The sequence below is a fragment of the Salvia hispanica genome, chromosome 2 (genome assembly GCF_023119035.1).
Source record: "Salvia hispanica cultivar TCC Black 2014 chromosome 2, UniMelb_Shisp_WGS_1.0, whole genome shotgun sequence".
Lineage (NCBI taxonomy): Eukaryota > Viridiplantae > Streptophyta > Magnoliopsida > Lamiales > Lamiaceae > Salvia > Salvia hispanica.
In genome coordinates this window covers 37592084-37612560 of record NC_062966.1, presented here as the reverse complement: position 1 = coordinate 37612560, position 20477 = coordinate 37592084, and the positions used below count along the sequence as shown (strand labels likewise).

The window sequence follows — 20477 nt, the reverse complement described above, 5'->3', positions numbered from 1 at the left end:
TACTTACCGGACTACATGCAATAATTAATTTTTTGTGAGATCTAAATTAGAGAAAAGGAGAAAACTTCCAGAGATCTTCGTCCGATTGCAGGCGGGGCTTGAAGAGCGTGGACAGCGACTTTGCCGTGTTTACTTCGGCCTTGTCCAATATTTGTTGCTGTAACAAAATCGGAGGTGAACGTATTTGTTGTTGACATTTGCCCTCTCAACTTCGATCTTGACGAGGGGCTGAACATGCTGTCGTCTCCGCCAACAATAGAGCCATCGTCTTTGCGATATACACCAGTGCCTCTAGAAAGTTGTGGGGCTTTGAGCACAATGAATTTCGAAAGCGCAATATTTCCCATGTTTCTCCTACTTCAATTTTTTTCCCTTCTACTACAAAATTGGCACAAAACTACATCACTTATTAATCTCTCCATCCCATAAAAATATATACACTTTCCATTTTTGTCACTTCATAAAAATATGAGCATTTCCATTTATGGAAAGTTGTCCCAAACTCATTACATCATATACATCAATTTATCCATTTTTTCTGCTTATCTCCATACTGTACCTACTTTTTCTCCGCCATCTCTCTGACTCTCCCTACTTTTTTTCTCCTCCTCTCCTATTTTACCAATTTCTCCTAATAAGTTCTGCATATGTTTGAGGAAAACGTCTCATTTCCAGAGATCTGATACGAAAACAATCCGCAGACTTGGATTGAATCAAAATCAGGTAATAACTCTCGAAATTTTGAATAACTTAACTGATTTAAATAAAAATTCCATACTCTGTCTAAATAGAACGTTTGTGTCAGCCTCGTTCGTAAGTTTCCATGAAGTATAGCAAAACCTCAGCTCAAATCTCTTTATTAAATATGCTTGGACCAACTGTTTGATGAAATGCCTGAACGAAAGTCTGCCCTCCAAGTGTTTGTGAATAGTCACGATCTAGTTTTTTCAGGTTTTTTAAATCGTTGAAATTTCTTACTATTAATGTTCCAATTAGCTCGAATTCCATTAGATGCCTTTGAAATGGTTCTATAATTTGGACTACTAACTGATTGTGAACAAAATGATTTGAATCGAAGATGAAAAACCAAAGGTTGACGTTTCCACCATAAGTAAATAGGAGTGTGTTCTTACTCGGAGAAAAGGTGAAAATAAAATTTTGTCTTCCTCTTAATTAATATAGTAGTAGTATATAAAATATATTAGTTGAACCTTGACTGTGTAATAATCCCAATGTCGTGAGAGAATCAAATGTAATCACACAGGAACACACCAGTTTTATTCATATCTATCACCAAATTCAGATACATGTATCTTGGAGATGATAAGAAAGGCAAACCACACAAGTTGGAAATGGGAAAAGGAGCAGGAAATTACATGATAAGAAAGGGAAAGCAAAGCACACAAATTGGAAATTGGAAAGGGAAAGCAAGCTAGAGAGGAATGGCTTTCCCGACCTCAAAGTCCATGTTGTAATAATTGGAGCCGTAGTAAATACCATCATCGTGATGCGTTACAGTGTGTTCACCGGTGGCGGAATCAACGTCTTCCTGCGAGTAAGAGAAGGGGACACTGTAGCTTCCCTTAGTTCCAATGTATATAAATACTCCATATTTCATTTTCTTCATTTCACACACATCAACACCCTTTTTTTCACTCTCTATATTTTTGTTGTCTCAATGTAATTTGTGGCTGTGGCGTGTCTACTATTGGGCTGAACAAGTTTTTTGTGGCTGTGCCTTCAGCTTGGCCAAACTATTATGGACACAGTCTTCCATTCACATGTGGCTTAAAATCATTGGTTTGTTGCCTCCAATTAGATGCGTGTAGCACACATGGATGTGATGGATGTCGACATGTGAATGCAACGTTAAACACAATTCCAAATTCAGTTTAACACTGAAATACTCTCTCGTTTCATAGTAGTGGAGTCATTTTGCCATTTTCGTACATTTTATAGTAGTGGAGTCATTTTATTTTTAATAAAAGTCAACACATTTCTTCCCACTTACTTTTCTCTTTCTCTCTCTTATTTTAATCTCTTTACTTTTTCACTCTCTCTTACTTTTTTATCTTTTATTTAATACTACACCCATCCCGCATTAATTATCCCATTTACTTTTGTGCACTCGTTTTATAAAAATAATATAAATAGTTAAAGTCGGGAAATAGTAAAATTAGAGAGAGAATAAGGTAGAGAAGAGTCTTCTCTACCTTATTCTCTCTTTTACTTTACTATTTCTATATTTTAACTATTTATTACTCCCTCCGTCCCATAGAAATAGACCTTTTAGGGTTGGCACGAGGTATTAATGTATAATTGGTAAAGTAAGAGAGAAAGAGAAAAAGTACTCCCTCCGTCCGCGAATAGGAGTCCCGGTTGAGTTGGGTGCGGGTTTTAAGAAAAGTTTGAGTGTAATAATTTAAGTGTGTGATAGTGAAATGTGTGACCCATTTATATTATTATTTGCTTTATTCTTTGGATGTGTTTTTAATTGTAGCTTCTAAATTAAGGGAAAAGTGGGGTCATTTCTTATACTCCCAAGATAAAATGTCTAACCGGGACTCCTAATGGCGGACGGATGAAATGGCCAACCGGGACTCCTATTCGTGGACGGAGGGAGTAATTGAAATTGTGTAGTGGGTGGTGGGACCATAAATGATAAAGTAAAAGAGAAGAAAAAAAGGTTACCATAAATGGATATGGACTATTTCTATGGGACGGAAGAAAAAGGAAATATGACCTATTTCTATGGGACGGAGGAAGTATTATTTTTACAAAACGGGTGCATAAAAGTAAATGTGACAAGTTAATGCGGGACGGAGGTAGTACATTACACATTATTTTCTTAATCTCTGTGCCGAAAAAATACATCCTATGGAACGGAGGTAGTAATAAAATATGATTATCTGATTTATTTGTTTATTCATGAGAACTAATAATATTTACTCGTTTATTATCATGATTATTGGGAGTGAGCAAAAAAATCGAAAACCGAATATTCGAATTGAACCAAGCCAAAATTTTGAAATTCGGTTCGGTTTTTTCGGTTCGGTTCGTCTTTACAAATACAAAATTTTCTATTTTTCGATTCGGTTTGGTTCGCATTTATAAATTTAAATTTTAAATATAATATTATATAAATACTCTATTAATTTAATATATGAGTATTTTATATAAAATATATATATTCTTTTAATATATTCTATATAATATACTCTTTTAATAGCAACGTCATGATCATAAATATAATTGACATTCGTGCCCTTTTGTTATCATCATAGAGAGCTTTAAGTAATTGTTCATTCAATTATTACAACAGTTTCTTTTCCAAAACCCCTAATGCAGGGTTGTCTTGATCGATGGGCTTGCTCCCATGCGATGGACGATTATTGATCGGCGAGCTTAAGCTGCTACCGATCACCCCGAAACGAGTCACCTCGTATCAGTTGTGCTTGTGCCAGCGGCAAGATGATGCGATGAGCTCGCCGTTGTGCTCATTTTATTATTAATGAAATGTTTTTAGTAATTGTACTCCTTTTTCACTCAAGATGGTCACATTTTTGAGCGGCACGGGGATTTTAGGAAGTGTTGTTAGGTAGAATAAAGTATAGAGAGAAAAGGTAGTTGGATATTTTAATGAGGAGAGATGAAAGAGGAGGTTATTTCCAAAATTGGAAAGTGACCATCTTGATTGGGATAAACAAAAAAGGAAAGGTGATCATCTTGAATGGGACAGAGGTAGTAGTTTTTAAATTGAATGATAGAAAAGTGAGACACATGAATAGGGAAGAACATGCTTTTGGGGAAGAGTATGATTATGAGTGTTGTTCCATAGTTAAGAGCAGAAAATAATATATGAATAAAAATGAGGCTGGGCTCATGAATAATTAATGTACACACTTTTATACAACCCTTTTAGGACTTTGATGCTAAACTATATGAGATGGATCATTTCAGAATTCTTGTTAAAGTTTAAACACAGAACTATTTGGAAATGCCATAAAATTGACAAATTGGAGCTAGTTAACAATGCATATCTTCATTAGCTGGCACCTTCAAGATAAGATTTAGTCTAATCATGTGCATTTTTAATTTTTTATTTACAATTTTAAAGCCATGCTTATAGCGAGCAATAATTGATTTAGCCTAATCATGTGCATTTTTTTTTCAATTTACAATTTTTAAAGCCATGCTTATGGCGCGCGAGAAATAATTTCAGACATTGACTTAGTAATTACTCCCTCATGCCTCAGTTCATATGATCTTCTTATTGATGAATCAATAAATGAGGATGATCAAAACATGTTTTAAGTGAAAGAATGGTGGATTGTGGGTGATATTTCTTGAGGATTAATGAGATTTAAAAAAAAATAATTATGCTCATATATCTTAAAAGAATTGGGGTCATTCTAATTACTCCCTCCATCCCGGATAATTCGTCCTAGTTTTCCATTTCGATCCGTTCCACATAATTTTTCCATTTCACTTTTATCATTTTTGGTAATGGACCTCATATTCCACTAACTCATTTCTACACACATCTTATTATAAAACTAATATATAAAGGTAGGACCCACATTCCACTAACTTTTTCAACCCACTTTTCATTACAATTCTTAAAACCCGTGCTTCGGTCAAAGTGACCCGAATTATTCGGGGACGGAGGGGAGTAATAGACACGAAAACCGTATATGAATATGTACACCAAGACTTTTGATGAAACTTAAAAATAAAATAGTGGTCCCAAAATTAAAAGAATTAACGTTAAAAGATATTAATTCATGAAGTTTGAATTTCTCTCAATTAACAAATAAAATTGATACAAATATTAAATTATGAATATTCAGTTATTTTCAATCGTCCATATTCCATACACAAAATGTCATTTTTTTATGATGTTAATAGCGTCGTATTTTATTAAAATTAAGTATTTTTTCCTGTTATATTCCTATGCACTACTCCTACCGTCCTCCAAATATATGAACTTTTAAAACGAGCACGAATTTAATGCAAAATTGGTAACGTAAGAGAGAGATAGAAAAAAAGTGTGTTAGTGGAAGATGTGTCCCATCTAATTAAGAGAAAGTTTCTATTTTTAGGGTATGAACCAAAGAGGAAAAAAGTTTCTATTTTTAAGAGATGGAATAAGTATTTTTTATTTTTTATTTTTTTGTTGAAATAATGTCGTTGTTAATATAACTAACATGAATTTGTATACAAAATGAGTGAGAAAATTTAACTTCATGATTTACTATTAGGATTGACTGCAATTTAACCAAACTTCATAAAGCATGTGCTATGAAGAATTCAAATTCGAGACATTTGATATTAGACATTACTTCTCTACTACTTATCAACTCACATATAAAATTGTCCTTTAATTTACTTTGAGTTGTGGGAAATGGAAATGCACTTAATTTTCAATAATTACATGATTCAGTTCCGTTGACTAAGTAAATGTTTGAAATTATTGCTCGCCATTAAGATGGTTTTAAAATATTGTAAATACTTACAAATTTAAATGTGACAAAATCTTATCTCATTTCAGATCACATGTCAGACAAGTTTGCCAGCTAATGAAGGTATTTATTACTATTAAGCATGTCAAGCACGATGTATAAAAATATGGCACAAAGTCATTGTCCACAATTTACAAATATAGGTAATATTATAATGTATATACATTATTTGTATGGAAAGACAGCTTGTCGAGAAGTCGACGTTTAATAATAAAAAAGATTAATTGATAAAACCAAAGGGCCAATTCAGAATAAGCAACATGTCATGATCGACTTGATTATTTAACATGTGCCAAAATAAATTGTTCAACGCCATGAATACAAATATTTAAATGCACAACCCCTTAAAATGTTCGATAAATAGAGAGTCATTTGAGGAGAAAAAAATATCAGAGAGAGTCGAAGGAAAACCACAATCATCTCTCATCTTTTCCATTTCGGTAATCTTATCTCCTCCCCCTTACATTTGCCGTTTTACATTTATATGCTCAACATGCTTCATCCGAATTCATTTTTTCAGCCTTTGATCTTGTCCAAACTCAATATATTGCCACGTGTTGTGTCCAGCTAATTATAATAACAGATAGTGCAGAGTAATATTTCTCTCTCTTCCTTAATCTCTCTTAGTCTGTCACAATGATTGTCACGGACAAACCACGTGGCTAGCTGACTTGTCATATGCGAAGGAGATTTATGTGACTCCCCCTCTCTGCCATTACTTGTCATTAGTTTTCTTTTCAGTACGTCCGCCAATACTTGTCACACCCATTTTTCATAATAATGGACTCTACATTCCGCTAACTTTATCTCATTCACGGTTTATAACTCCTCCCGTCCTTGAAAATTTGTCACTTATTTTCTTTTTCGTCCGTCCCTAAAAATTTGTCACCTTTCACTTTTACCATTTTTGGTAGTGGACCCCATATTCCACTAACTCATTCTCACTCACATTTTATTATAAAACTAATATATAAAGTAGGACCCACATGCCACCAACTTTTTCAACACACTTTCTATTACATTTCTTAAAATCCATGTCGAGGTCAAATGGTGACAAATTATGAGGGACGGAGGGAGTATAAAATTAATAACATAAAAGTAGGATCCACATTTTACTAACTTTTCTCGCTCACTCGTGACATTTTTGCAGGTAGAAGAAGACTGAAGATGGCAGTTACCTTGCTTCCAAAGTTCGTCATGCTGAAACATAAGTCGTTTGAGCACAGCTTTTTCTCGTACAAGGATGGCACGGTGCTTGCTGAGACGGAGATGGGTGTGCACAACCCGCTGGCGAAGATCGAAGTAGAGAAGGCGAAGATCAATGGTGATTACGTCCACCTGCGATTCACTCACACCAACAAGTACTGGTCCCGGAAGGACGGGTTCATCGTGGCGGAGTCGACGAAGCCAGAGGAGGACGTTAAAAAATCGACGTGTACGATGTTCAAGGCGACCGGCACCGCGGACGCTGGCGTCTTCCAATTGGTCCACGTCCAGAGCGGATTCTTCGTCCAGTCGAAAACCACCTCCTCGCAAGTGGAGGTGGTTAAAGACGCCTCCGAATCCAGTAAGCTGAGCTTCGTGGATTCGGAGACGATAGTGCTACTGCCCAACCGCTTAGCGTTGAAATCCAACAACGGGAAGTTCCTAAAGTCAGTCGACGACAGCAACCACTCGCTCGAGTTCACATCAGACGATCACAACGCCAGGTCCTCCGCGCAGGAGATCCAGGCGCTGCCGAGCGGGCAGATCCGGATAAAATCGGTGTTCTACGACAAGTTCTGGAGGCGAGTAAGCGACGGCGATGGTTTGATTTATGTGGTGTCGGGGGAGAAGGAAACGAGCGACAAGGACAGCCTCTTCTGGCCGGTGAAACTGAGCGAGAAGACCATCGCGCTCCGCAGCGTGGGCAACGGCAAGTTCTGCAGCCGCAACAAGTTCCACTACGACTACCTGAACGCGGGGGCGGAGACAATGGTGGAGGGGCGAGGTTTGAGGTGCGGGAGCTGGTGCGGGAGAGGAAAATCTACGACGTGAAGTACCGACTGGAGGAGGCGAGGATATACGACGTGGAGCCGCTGGTGGCGGGGTCGGTCACGCTGAGGAACGAGGGGGACAAGGAGGCGAGCTTGAGCGAGAAAGTGGTGTACGAGGAGGTGAGCTCGTATGGGATCTCGCGCCGCGAGAGTGTGACGGCAGAGCTGAAGGTCACCTTTGAAGCTTCCCTGAGCAAAGTAGTGGATTTCAAGTTTGAAGTGGGTAGAAGGGTGAGTGAGGAGTTGGAGTGGGAGAAGATCAATTATGAGAAAGTAACAAAGGAGCCAATGGCTACAACTGATGTGCCAGCTCGTACTTCTGTCAAAATCAGCTACATAGGCTCAAAGGGGAAATACACCATTCCTTTCTCTTACTCGCAGAGTGACGTTGATTCCGCCACCGCCCTACCCACTATAACCAAACACACTGATGGGATTTACCACGGCCAAGGTAGTTTGGAGTTGAAGTTTGTTGCGGGGAAGCCTGTGCCTCTCTAGGCCTTTTTTTTTTTATTTTAAAATTTGTTGTTCTTTTTTTTGATTGATTTCTCTTTGTCGTTGTTCTCTATGTTTGGTCTCTCTGTGTGTGTATCTGTTGTTGTATGATTGTTTTTAAGTTAAAATTGCATATACACACCTTGTTGTGCGATTGACTTTAGTCATGGGTGGACGAGCTGGCAGCGGGACATGCATAGCGGCCTGCGGGTGTCCCGTCTCGTAGGGTAGCGTGCACCGGGGCTGGGGTGCGAGACAGCGCCCCCACGCGGCGTGCTGTCATAGGGCAGTGACGTAATTTTTTATCGTTTAAAATTTTCTTTTTTCTAAAAGAAATACTCTCTCTAATCTCAAATTTTGTCACGGTTGAGGCGCGAGTTTTAAGAAATACTCCTTCCATTTCGCCATAGTTGAGGCGAAACTTTTCGACAAAGGGTTTTAGAAATGAATATTGGGTGTGTTAAGTAAATAGATAAAAAAGTAAGAGAAAGGAAAAGATAGAGAGGATAAAATATAAAGTGAATAAAGTAGAGAGAATAGAGTAAGAGAGAGTAAAGTAAGAAACAAAAAAAAATTACCATATAAAGAAATGACTCAACTATGAAGAAACTTTCCGAAATGGTAAAATGACTCAACTATAGTGAAACGGATGGAGTATAATAGAAAGTGGGTTGAAAAAGTTAGGGGATGTGGGTCCTACTTGTAAAGTATTAGTTTTATACTCCCTTCGTCCCGGATAATTCGTCTCACTTTGACCGGGCACGAGTTTTAAGAAATGTAATGAAAAGTGAGTTCAAAAAAAGTTATTGGTATACGGGTCCTAATTTTATATACTCCCTCCGTCCCACAAAAAATGTCTCACTTTGACCGGGCACAAGTCTTAAGAAAAGTAATAAAAAGTGAGTTGAAAAAGTTAGTGGAATGCGAGTCCTACTTTTATATATTAGTTTTATAATAAAATGTGAGTAGAAATGAGTTAGTGGAATATTAGATCCACTACCAAAAATGGTAAAAAGTAAAATGAGAAAAACTTTGTGGGACGGACGGAAATGGAAAAATGAGACAATCTTTGTGGGACGGAGGGAGTATTAGTTTTATAATAAAATGTGAGTATGAATGAGTTAGTGGAATATGGGGTCCACTACCAAAAATGATAAAAAGTGAAATATGACAAATTATGTGGGACAAATCAAAATGAAAAAAAAGGGATAAATTATCTACCAACGGATGGAGTAATAAAATGTGGGTGAGAATAAGTTAGTAGAATGTGGAGTCCACTACCAAAAATGGTAAAAAGTGAAATGTGACAAATTTTGTGGGACGAATAGAAATGGAAAAATATGACAAAATTTCAGGGAACGAGGGGGAGTAATGCATAAAAAATTAAAGATAACAAAAATATATAATTCAATTCCCAAAAAAAAAAAACTAGCCATATTTTGCCCGTTTTAAAAAAAAAATCAAATTTCTTTTATTATACAAATTTCACCTATACATGATCAAAATAAAATACTCTCCTACGTCCACGAATAGTGAGTCTCATTTTTTCATTTTAGTCCGTCCACGAAAAGAAGTCCCAATTCATTTTTACTATAAATGGTAATAAGATCATACATTCCACTAACTCATTTTAATCACATTTCATTTAAAACTACTCCCTCCGTCCCAGTTTAAGAGTCATATTTTGCTATTTAATTCCGTCACAATTTAAGAGTCACATTTAGAATCTATCATATTTGGACATAAAAGTTAACCTTATTATTCATCAAATTTACATTCAAATGCCATTACTTTCATAAAAATAAAACAAAACAAAATTCTAAACATACAAAAAGTCAAAAGAGTCCTACTTTCCACTACCTTACTTCAATTATTTCACACTCAAACAACTACTACCTCAATTTGCTTATTACACACTCCACAAATTTCTTAAAACCCGTGCCATAACTAAATCTTACTCTTAAACTGGGACGGGGGAGTAATATATACAAGTGGGACCCATATTCCACTAATTTTTTTCCACCCACTTTTCTTAACATTTCTTAAAACTCGTGCCGCTCATAAATGAGACTCCTAATGGCACGGACGGAGGGAGTAATTATGGTATTTTATGTTTTTGGCTGGCATACAAAAGCACGCTCAAGTAGCCCGCCTCACCAGGGTGCTCCGATTTGTATGCACGAGATGCGTTCGGACACTGACGCTCGATGCTCTCGGCCACATCCAACTTCAGCAGGAAGATTTAATCGATCACGTGTGGATGAAATTTGGCAACCATTAGCCGAATTAGAATTTTCAAATTATGCAAGGGTCTTTCTGTTTAGGATTTGTATTTGTATGTTCCACTTCCCCATTTGTAATGTTCGAGTTATTATTTTATTAAATGTATGCTAAATTAACCTTGCTTTATATTTAGTTGTATTTTTTTAATCTAATAGTCAATGTAATTATTAATTATTAGCATTAATATAATATTTCATTTAAATATTAAATAAATTTGTTGGAAAAAATTTGTTATTAAAAACAAAAAATTGGAAAAACAAACTCTTCACACGTCGAAGATGCTTCGAGCTCATTACTGACGACCGACACGGGAATGGCAACAATTCACCGGCATCTACTTGCGCGAACGAGTGCGGCTCCAAAAAACGCCCACTGCATTTTTCTTTGCGCAACTCTTTAGTGATGTTTGCTGCTTTTCCACGAGTCTTTCACGTTTAGGACTACATATTTTATCGGTTGAAATAAATTGTAATATTAGGGATTTCAATTATATAATTTTTGGGATTTTTAATTATTCAATTTTCGTGTCTTTTATTAAAAATATGAGTTATTAGTAGTATAATATTTCATTCGAATATTAATTAAATTTGTTAGGAAAAATAATAAATAAAATGAAATGAAACAGTGGGTCTAATAGATAGGAGATATATGGGTGCAGAACAGTCTCTAAGCTAAGGCCTAAAAAAGAGACATTCCCATTAACAAATCCATTTAATATAGGTAAATAAACTTTTAAATATACATGTCTGTCAATTGGTCGACTCGTTAGAGCATCCCCGTCCATAATCTTAAATAAGAGTACGATATCTAGAGGCTTAGTGGATTGTGTGTACCTTTGGGTAAAAAAAGCTTCTTAGAATTTCCCCACACTCTTCACAAGGACTTGAATCAACATCCTCATAGCTTTTTAAAACGCCCCCTCTCTAGGGATAATAAATACGGCAACTGTTCCCAAACGGACTGAAGAAAGGCAAAGGCAGGGTTTCATTTAAAGAGTGTTGACTAGAAGATTAGAAAGAACTATAGCATTTAAAGCAACGAACAAAAAAGGAAGAGAAAGGAAGGTATAATAAATGCGTTCAAAAAAATCTCGAGTATGACATAGTTTCCAAGAAAAAAACCCACAAGATAGTCAAAGCCTCAAATCGAAGGAAAACTATAATTACCCAAAACGAACTCAAAAGTGTATAAAAACCGGAAAAGCGCCCAAGAAAGAGTAGCTATGTATGAAAAACAACTAAAAATTCAAAATTCAATTTTAATTAATTATCATCTCAACACCCCCAAAACCCGTCATCTTAAACACACACACCACACACACACACGAAACATACTCCCATATCCCCTTTATCCTACTTTCACTCAACCAAGATGCATGAGGGTTCAAGAAGACCGATTAATCGGTTAGAAAGAAGAGGGGTTGAGTAATAACGAAGAAGATGAATATAAAATACCTTATGAGAAAAACGATCGGTAGAAAGTAAGTAAAGGCTTGGTTCTTCGAAAATTCTTGGATCAAACTTCAATTTCTTCTCAAAGGATGGAGGATTATTGGAGTAAAGTAGAAGAAAATTGAGAGAGTGATGGAAGAAGATGAGAGGGGCGAAAATTAGGGTAGGGGGCGAAAATTATGAGGGCTAGGGTTAGGGGTCTCTCTTATTTATAGTGCTCAAATAAAATCTTTAGGTAAAAAAAATAGAATATTTGGTAAGATTTTATTCTCCATAATCAAATAAATTAATATTATGGAGTAGGGAGGAAGAAATACCAAAAATAAGCTCTAGGGCAAAATCCCATGATTTTCGAAAATTAGGCTTTTAAAATAGCCAAGACTTTGTTTTGGTATATTTTACGGAGTAGAATAAAATATCACGGAGCAAAATAAAAATAAGAATTCTCCCAACTTGGAGTAGAAAGTGGCGTCTCCTATGCCCTTTAAATAAGGCATGGATTTTTAAATATTGACTAAAATAAGATAAGGCAAGATCTCTTGAGGTATGGAAAGATTTGGTAGAATATTTAAATTCTAGGTATGGAAGGAAATCAAATAAGGGATTAACTAAAATAAAATAATTCCTTCCTTCCCACAATAGGTGATTTTCGAAAATCACCAAGAAACAAAGGGGCTCGATTTTTCTCTCTCTTTAAAAGGAAATAATTGGGTCTTGGATTTAATTTGGATAAATATCCCAAGAATTAAATTAAATCCGGAAAAATAGAAATTCTCTTCAAAGGGGGCTAGGGTTCGAAAATCTCAAGATTTGGGTGGCAAGTATTTATGGAAATTTTCTCTAACATTCTCACTCACCCTTAAACAAATAATTACCACATAATTTAAATAAATCACATGCCACATCATATAATCAACGAGTTTGACTTTTCAAACTTCCCACGAAAACCCTAGACACAACTCGGCCATAGCAATTCATGCAATAAATGCATTCACGACTCCACGTCATCAAGATTAAATTCTAGGGCTCTAAAATTAGGGTTCGGAAGCTCGGGATGTTACGGCATTGCGGTATCCCCTTCTTTACCAGCTCCTTGCTTACTTTACTTGCCAATAGCTGGATGGCCCGTAATCTGGTATGCCACAGGTCACAGTTGTGCTAACCGCTCCCACTACATGAACATCCCCAGGTGTGCTCCTATGAACCACTGCATTCATGTAATATAGGCTTCCTCTTCTTTCTGCCCTCATGAGTACTTTCCCAGATCTACAAATAATCATTTTCCCATCTACGGAAGACAACCTACAATCTTTTCTTTCAATGGATCCTAGTGAGATCAAGGTTCTTTTAACATCTGGGATATATCTCACCCCACTCAGGGTCACCATATTCCCATCTTCAACCTTCAGCTTCACTGTCCCAACCCCTTGAATTGAGCACACTTGATTATTACCAAGCACTACAGAACCAGTTGTCTCAACAATGCTATCAAACCATTCCAGATTTGGACTCATATGAAGACTACAACAACCTGAGTCCATAATGCGAAGGCTAATTTCGATGTGCATTGGTTATGGGAATAAATTCTTAATCTGATTTCTCGGGTCCTAACAAACCTTTTTTGAGCCACGATGTGTAGAGAAAATGTTGTCGGCCAGAAGAAGACATAAATCGCTTGGTGGAGGAAGCTTCGATAGGAAAAATAAATTTGAATAAAGAAGAGCGCTAGACAAAAGAAAGCATCGAATCGAAGGGCAAAATGGGCATTACAAGAACAGTCTAGAAGCTCTATCCATTATAAAAAAGGAGCATGCAATCAACATGAGGATCATCACCTATCAAATCCTAGCTTAGTTGGCCTAATTTTTCTACACACTCACACACTTAGAGGGAAATCTTAGGGGGGTTCTCGTTTCATTGGAAATTTGGGTGCAACACCGTCTCTGCGGAGGCGAAGAAACAATTGTCTTTTAATTTTCTCGTCTACTTTTGGTGTTACCGAGTCCTCGCTGTTCGAGGCTCAGCCTTGTCTCATATTATCGTTGGATACTGCCGCCGCAACAAACTGCAACTCCAAACTACCTTGGCCGTGGTAAATCCCATCACCGTGCTCTGGTTATAGTGGGTTTGCCGGTGGTTGAATCAATGTCCCGCTGCGTGTACGAGAAGGGAACGCTGTACTTCCCCTTCGAGCCCGCGTAGCTAATCTTGACCGAGCTACGAGCAGGCACAAGAGCTGAAACCGTAGCCTCCTGCGTCGTTTTCTCCGACTTGCTCACCTCCCACTCCATCTTCTCACTCACCTCCCTAGACATCTCCAGCTTGAAACTCACAACTTTGGTGAGCGAACCTTCGAAGGTGAACTCCAGCCCAGCCGTCACACTCTCGCTCCGCGTCACCGCATACGTGGCAGTCTCCTCATACACCACTTTATCGCTCAACAGCGCTTCCTTCTCCCCCTCGTTCTTCAGCGTGGCCGACCCCGCCGTCAGCGGCTCCGAGTCGTATATCCTCGCCTCATCCACGCGATACTCCACGTCGTAGATTTTCCTCTCCGACACCAGCTCCTTCACCTCGAACCTCGCCTCGTCCACCATCGTGTCCGCCGCCGCGTGCAGGTAGTCGTAGTACATCCTGTTGCGGCTGCAGTACTTCCCGTTGGCGACGCAGCGGAGGGCGATTGTCTTCTCGCTGATCTTCACCGGCCAGAAGAGGGTGTCCTTGTTTCCCGTCTCCTTCTCTCCCGCCACCGCGTAAACCGTCTGGTCCCCATCGTTGGCTCGCTTCCAGAACTGCTTGTAGTACACCGACTTCACCCGGATCTCCCCGCTCGGCAGCGCCTGGATCTCCAGCCCGGACTTCGTGGCGTTGGGATCGTCCGACGCGAAATCAAGCGAGTGGTAGCTGTCGTCGACTGACTTCAGGAACTTCCCGTTGTTGGATTTGAGAGCCAAGCGCTTCGGCAGTTTCACAATCGTCTCCGAATCCAGGAAGCAAAGTAAAAGAGATGAAGAGAGAATAAAGCAAAAAGAGAGGAATGTTTTTTGCCAAATATAGAAATGACTCAATTGACTTATAACTTCACAAAATAGAAAAATAACTCTATTAACATGGAACGGATGGAGTAAGAGAGAGAGAAAAGTAAATAAGTAGAGAGTAAAGTAAGAAAGAAAAAAAGTTACTATTCATGGAAATGAATCAACTATGATGGAACATTCCGAAATGGAAAAATGACTAAATTATAAGGGAACGAAGGGAGTACTGGACACGCCACCACCGAACAATCAATTTTTTACTCGATGAAGGATGTTAAATATGAAAAAAGGAAAGGAGATAAGATTACCGAAATGGAAAAGATTAGAGCTGATAGATCTAGTGTTTCCTTCGACTCTCTCTGATGTATTTTTTTCCCCTCAAATGAGTCTCTATTTATAATACTAGTACATTTTTAACGTGCTGTGCTTGTGCCTAAAAATATTTGTATTGATGGCGTTGAACAATTTATTTGGGCACATGTTAAATAATAACTTTACATCACATGGACCACTTGACTTTTGAAATGGCCCTTTGGTTTTATCAAATGATCACTTTTTATGTGAACGTCGACGATTTCTCGAGTAGTTGGCTTCCTATGTATATACTAATGTATAGTGGGTATACTCTACAAATTACCCAATTTGGCAAACTGTTGATAATGACTTTTTCCGTTATACAACTTGGTACGCTACATCGTATGTCAAATGTGGTGTGTGATTTTTTTACTGTGCCACATTATGAAGTGAAATAGTCAGCACAATATCCCTAATTTAGCGTGACATACTCCCTCCGTCCATAATTAAATATCTCATATTTGACTATTACGAGGTTTTAATAAATTATTTAACTTTATAGAGTAAAGTGGAAGAAAAAGTTAATGGAGTGTAGGTCTTACTTTTATAATAATATGTGAGAGAAATGAGTTAGTGAAATGTAGGGCTCACATACCAAATATAGTAAAAGTTAAATGAGACATTTATTGACGAACGCACAAAAAAGAAAAAATAGGACGTTTAATAGTGGATGGAGGGAGTACAAGTTACCACGTTACATCCATTGCAGTTATAGTGATGATCCATTGTTCACAAAGAAAATGTCCATTCCCATTATAAATCGTGCCTGTCATGCTAAAATACTCTCCGCACTCAAGTTAGTTGAGTTGTATTCTATTTTGTGTTATTCCAAATTACTAGAGTCATTTCTTTTTTTAGCTAAAAACAAAACATCTAATCTCACCTACTTTATTATTATCTTTTTTACTTTACTCTCTCTTCTTTCTCTTATTGTATTTTCTCATCTACTTTATTTAACTCAATAAATACAACTTTCTTAAATCTCATACTAAAAAAATCTTCAAATAACATAGGATAGGATGGAGGAGTACTGCTAATAAATATTAAATACCTTTCATTATTTGGTAAACTTAGCTGGCATCTGTCACTTTCAGATTTTTATGTACATTATTTTAAAGCCATGTTAACGGCGAGCAATAACATTTACTTAATCAACGGAACTAATTCATGGATTTAAACATTGAATTATTCATTGCAAATCAAGTGGATTCCCATTTTCCACAACTCATATAAACTAAAGTAAACTCACTTGTGAGTATCTGAGTTGGCTAAACGGCTAGAGAGATTAATTTCTGAAGTTAAGGGTTTTAGGTTCAAGTCCTCCATAACGTAGCTTTTAAATTAAAGTATTGAATCATCCAAAAATAAATAAATAAATTAAGTAAACTCGCTTGTGTGACAAACAGTTACCCTATTACATCCATTGCAGTTATAGTGATGACCCATTCATCACAAAGAAATATCCATTCCAACATTTTTTGGCCAAAATATAAGGTATATTCATGAGAATATGACTTTAAGAAAATATGATTCCTGGTAGATTATTTTTCCTTTAAAGTAATTTTTAAATAATTTTTTAAATAAAATAGTTATAGTAATATAAATATTATTTGTAAACGATCCACAATTTCAAAAATACAGTTTATAAGTTATAATTGAGCATATAATAATATATTTTTATTATTATGATTCATAATTTTAAAATTACAATATTTTTCTTTAATAAGTTATTAATTGATAATATAATAAGAACAATAATAACTACTCCTAATAATATAATATTCTATTAATTACTTCTTCCCTCGCATAAAGTTTGTCACTTATTTCTATTTTCGTATGTTCCATAAAGTTTGTAACATTTCAAATGTTACTACTTGATAATGAATTTTACATTTCACTAATTTATTCTTACTCATATTTTATTATGAAACTAAAATATATAAATATAACTTTATATCACTAATTTTTTTAATCCATTTTTCATTACATTTTTTACAATGTTCGAGTCAAATAGTAATAAATTTTGTGGGACAGAGAAGGGGAGCATTTTCTTTCTAAAACATTTGGTGAAATAAAATAATAGTACTTATTAAAAGAAATGAGGGGTGTGCCATGTTATTATACATCGTGCTTGCCATGCTTAAGAATAAATCCCTTCATTAGTTGGCAAACTTAGCTGGCATGTTATCTGAAACGAGATAAGATTTTGTCACATTCATATAATTATTTACAATATTTTAAAGCCATGTTAATGGCGAGCAATAATTTCACACATTTACTTAATGTAATGAACTGAATCATGGATACAATTATTCAACACTTAATTATTCAATTACTTATTAAGTGCATTCCCAAACAACTCAATTAAACTAATTAAAATACAACTCCATCCACTCCATCTATAATGTGTGTATGCTATTTTAATGGTAAAGTAGTTAAATGTCTAAGATCATACATGTCAAATTAAAATTCACTATAAAGTGACTTTTAAATTTATGTTTATTGACTAATAAAATGTTGTTTTCGTCTTATAAATGTGTTTTGTATCCTAGAGATGGGAACAAAATTACTAAAAATGGCTCGCCTGTTAATACAACTATCTTCAATTATTGCTCTCCCATAAGCATAGCTTTATAAAAATTGTAAATAAAACAATAAAAATGCACATGATTAGACTCAATCATACTAGTAACTTGAAGATGCCAGCGAATGATGATATGCATTGTCAACTAGCCCCGATTTTTTTATTGCTCGCCATAAGCATGGCTTTAAAAATTGTAAATAAATTAATAGAAATGCACATGATTAGACTAATTAATCATATCTTGAAGAGTATGCCAGCTTATGATGATATGCATTTAACTAGCCCTGATTTGTTATTTTAAAGGCACATCCTACATGGCAAATTAACACGATATATAAAAATAGGGCCAACCCTTATTTCTTTTATTTTATTTTTTCATTTTTTTTCATTCATTATGTTAATTAGTGATTTTTATTAAGAAATTTATTACTCCCTCCGTCCTACAAAGATTGTCCACTTTTACATTATGGCATATGAGTTTTTAAGAAATGTAATGAAAAGTGAGTTGAAAAAGTTAGTGGGATGTGGGTCTTAATTTTATATATTAGTTTTATAATAAAATGTGAGTAGAAATAAGTTAGTGGACTATGGGGTCCACTACTAAAAATAGTAAAAAGTGAAATGGGACAAACTTTGTGGAATGCAGGTCCGAAATGAAAAAATGGAACAATCTTTCTATGGGAACGGAGGGAGTATATGTATACAATAGTGCAATTATAAATGTAACCATGCTTATATACACAATATTCTTAGGTGTGATCAATTAGTAACTTTCTTAAGCCTGCTAACGTTGCTAACTCATCAATGCTGTATATTAAAAATGTCAATACGATGACATTAAAAATGTCAACACTATAATTTTGTTGAACTTCAATATAATGTGTTGATATTATGTGTTGACATTTTGATTTGACCGTATTGACACTTTTTCATTCAATAATTTCTCCCTAGTATGGCATCAAATTAAGTTAATTACGTCAAAGTCCTAATTAAAGGGTTGTATAAAAAGTATGTACGTTAATTTGTTGATAAACTATGACAATTACGTATATCTTAAGATCATTAACTGCATATTTAATTTAATATTTTTTAGTTTTGAGTTAAGGTTTTCGGATCTGTTTTAGGCAACTCTAAAAATTAAAACCAAATTGAATTAGAGTTACACAACACTTATAAATTATTTCCATATAAATAGAGAGTCATTTGAAGGAAAAAATTATCACAGACAGTGGAGAGAGGCATCTCGATCTCATCTTTTTCAATTCGATTCCTTTCGGCATGTATAAAATGATGTTTGTACTCAATAAAATGATATTCTTTCTACATGTATAAAATGTACTCCCTCCGTTTCGCCATAGTTGAGTCATTTTACCATTTCGAGAAGTTTCTTCATAGTTGAGTCATTTCCATATTTGGTAACTTTTTTCTCTTTCTTACTTTACTCTCTCTTACTTTATTCTCTCTACTTTATTCACTTTACACTTTATTCTCTCTACCTTTTCATCTCTCTTACTTTTTATCTATTAATTTAACACACCCAACATTCACTTCTAAAATTCCGTGCCAAAAAGTTCCGCCTCAACTATATATAAAACGGAGGAAGTACTATCAATATAAATGATATTATGTTTGTATAAAATGATTATGTTTCCATAACCCATAAAATGATATATATATATATGTATTAAGATGACAACCAAATCAGTATACAATGATATTTTAGCGAAACATACTACACCCTCCGTCCCAGTTAAATTGAGTTTGTATTCCTTTTTAGAGTGCAGGCAGAAGAAGACTGAAGATTGAAGATGGCAGTGACCTTGCTTCCAAAGTCCATCCTGCTGAAACATAAGTCGTATGAGAGCAGCTTTTTCGCGTACAGCGATGGCGGCACTGTGTTTGCTGGAGACGAAGATCGGTGCGTTCAACCCGCTGGCGAAGATCGAAGTAGAGAAGGCGAAGATCAACGGTGATTACGTCCACCTACGGTTCACTCACAACAACAAGTACTGGTCGCGGAAGGACGGGTTCATCGTGGCGGAGTCGACGAAGCCAGAGGAGGACGTTAAGAAATCGACGTGTACGATGTTCAAGGCGACCGACACCGCGGACGCTGGCGTCTTCCAATTGGTCCACGTCCAGAGCGGATTCTTCGTCCAGTCGAAAACCACCTCCTCGCAAGTGGAGGTGGTTAAAGACGCCTCCGAATCTAGTAAGCTGAGCTTCCTGGATTCGGAGACGGTAGTGAAACTGCCGAAGCGCCTAGCGCTGAAATCGACCAACGGGAAGTTCCTGACAGCAACGACCTCGAGCTCGCACACCTTCAGCTTCACGTCGGATGATCCCAACGCCGCCGCTTGCTCGCTAGAGATCCTTCCGCTGCTGCCGAGCGGGCAGATCCTGATAAAGTCGGATTACTACAAACAGTACTGGCAGAGCGGCGACGATTTCTACAAATACAATGTGTGGGGCGCTGCGCCGGATGACGAGGCCGGGAACGCCGACACGCTCTTCTGGCCGATCAAAATCGACGACAGGACGATCGCGCTCCGCTCCACGGCCTACAACAGGTACTGCAACCGCGAAAGCAACGACTCGGACATCCTGCACGCGGCGGCGGACAGCATCATCCGCGACGCGAGGTTCGAAGTGCAGGAGCTGGTGCAGAACAGGAAAATCTACGACGTGAAGTACCGGCTGGAGGAGGCGAGGGTCTA

At 36.7% G+C, this 20477-nt stretch overlaps 2 protein-coding genes across 2 annotated transcripts; one reads left to right on the top strand and one right to left on the bottom strand.

The window, feature by feature from the left end:
* Window positions 1-6689: 6689 nt before the first annotated feature.
* LOC125206936 lies at window positions 6690-8056 on the top strand. The gene is made up of 2 exons (XM_048106148.1): window positions 6690-7437; window positions 7494-8056. Exons 1-2 carry the CDS (start codon window positions 6690-6692, stop codon window positions 8054-8056), a joined length of 1311 nt encoding a protein of 436 aa, XP_047962105.1.
* Window positions 8057-13889: 5833 nt separating this feature from the next.
* LOC125206934 lies at window positions 13890-15902 on the bottom strand. The gene is made up of 2 exons (XM_048106147.1): window positions 15867-15902; window positions 13890-14765 (listed from the first exon to the last, which is right to left on the bottom strand). The coding sequence occupies exons 1-2, from the start codon at window positions 15900-15902 to the stop codon at window positions 13890-13892; spliced, it is 912 nt and encodes a 303-aa protein (XP_047962104.1).
* Window positions 15903-20477: the final 4575 nt, after the last annotated feature.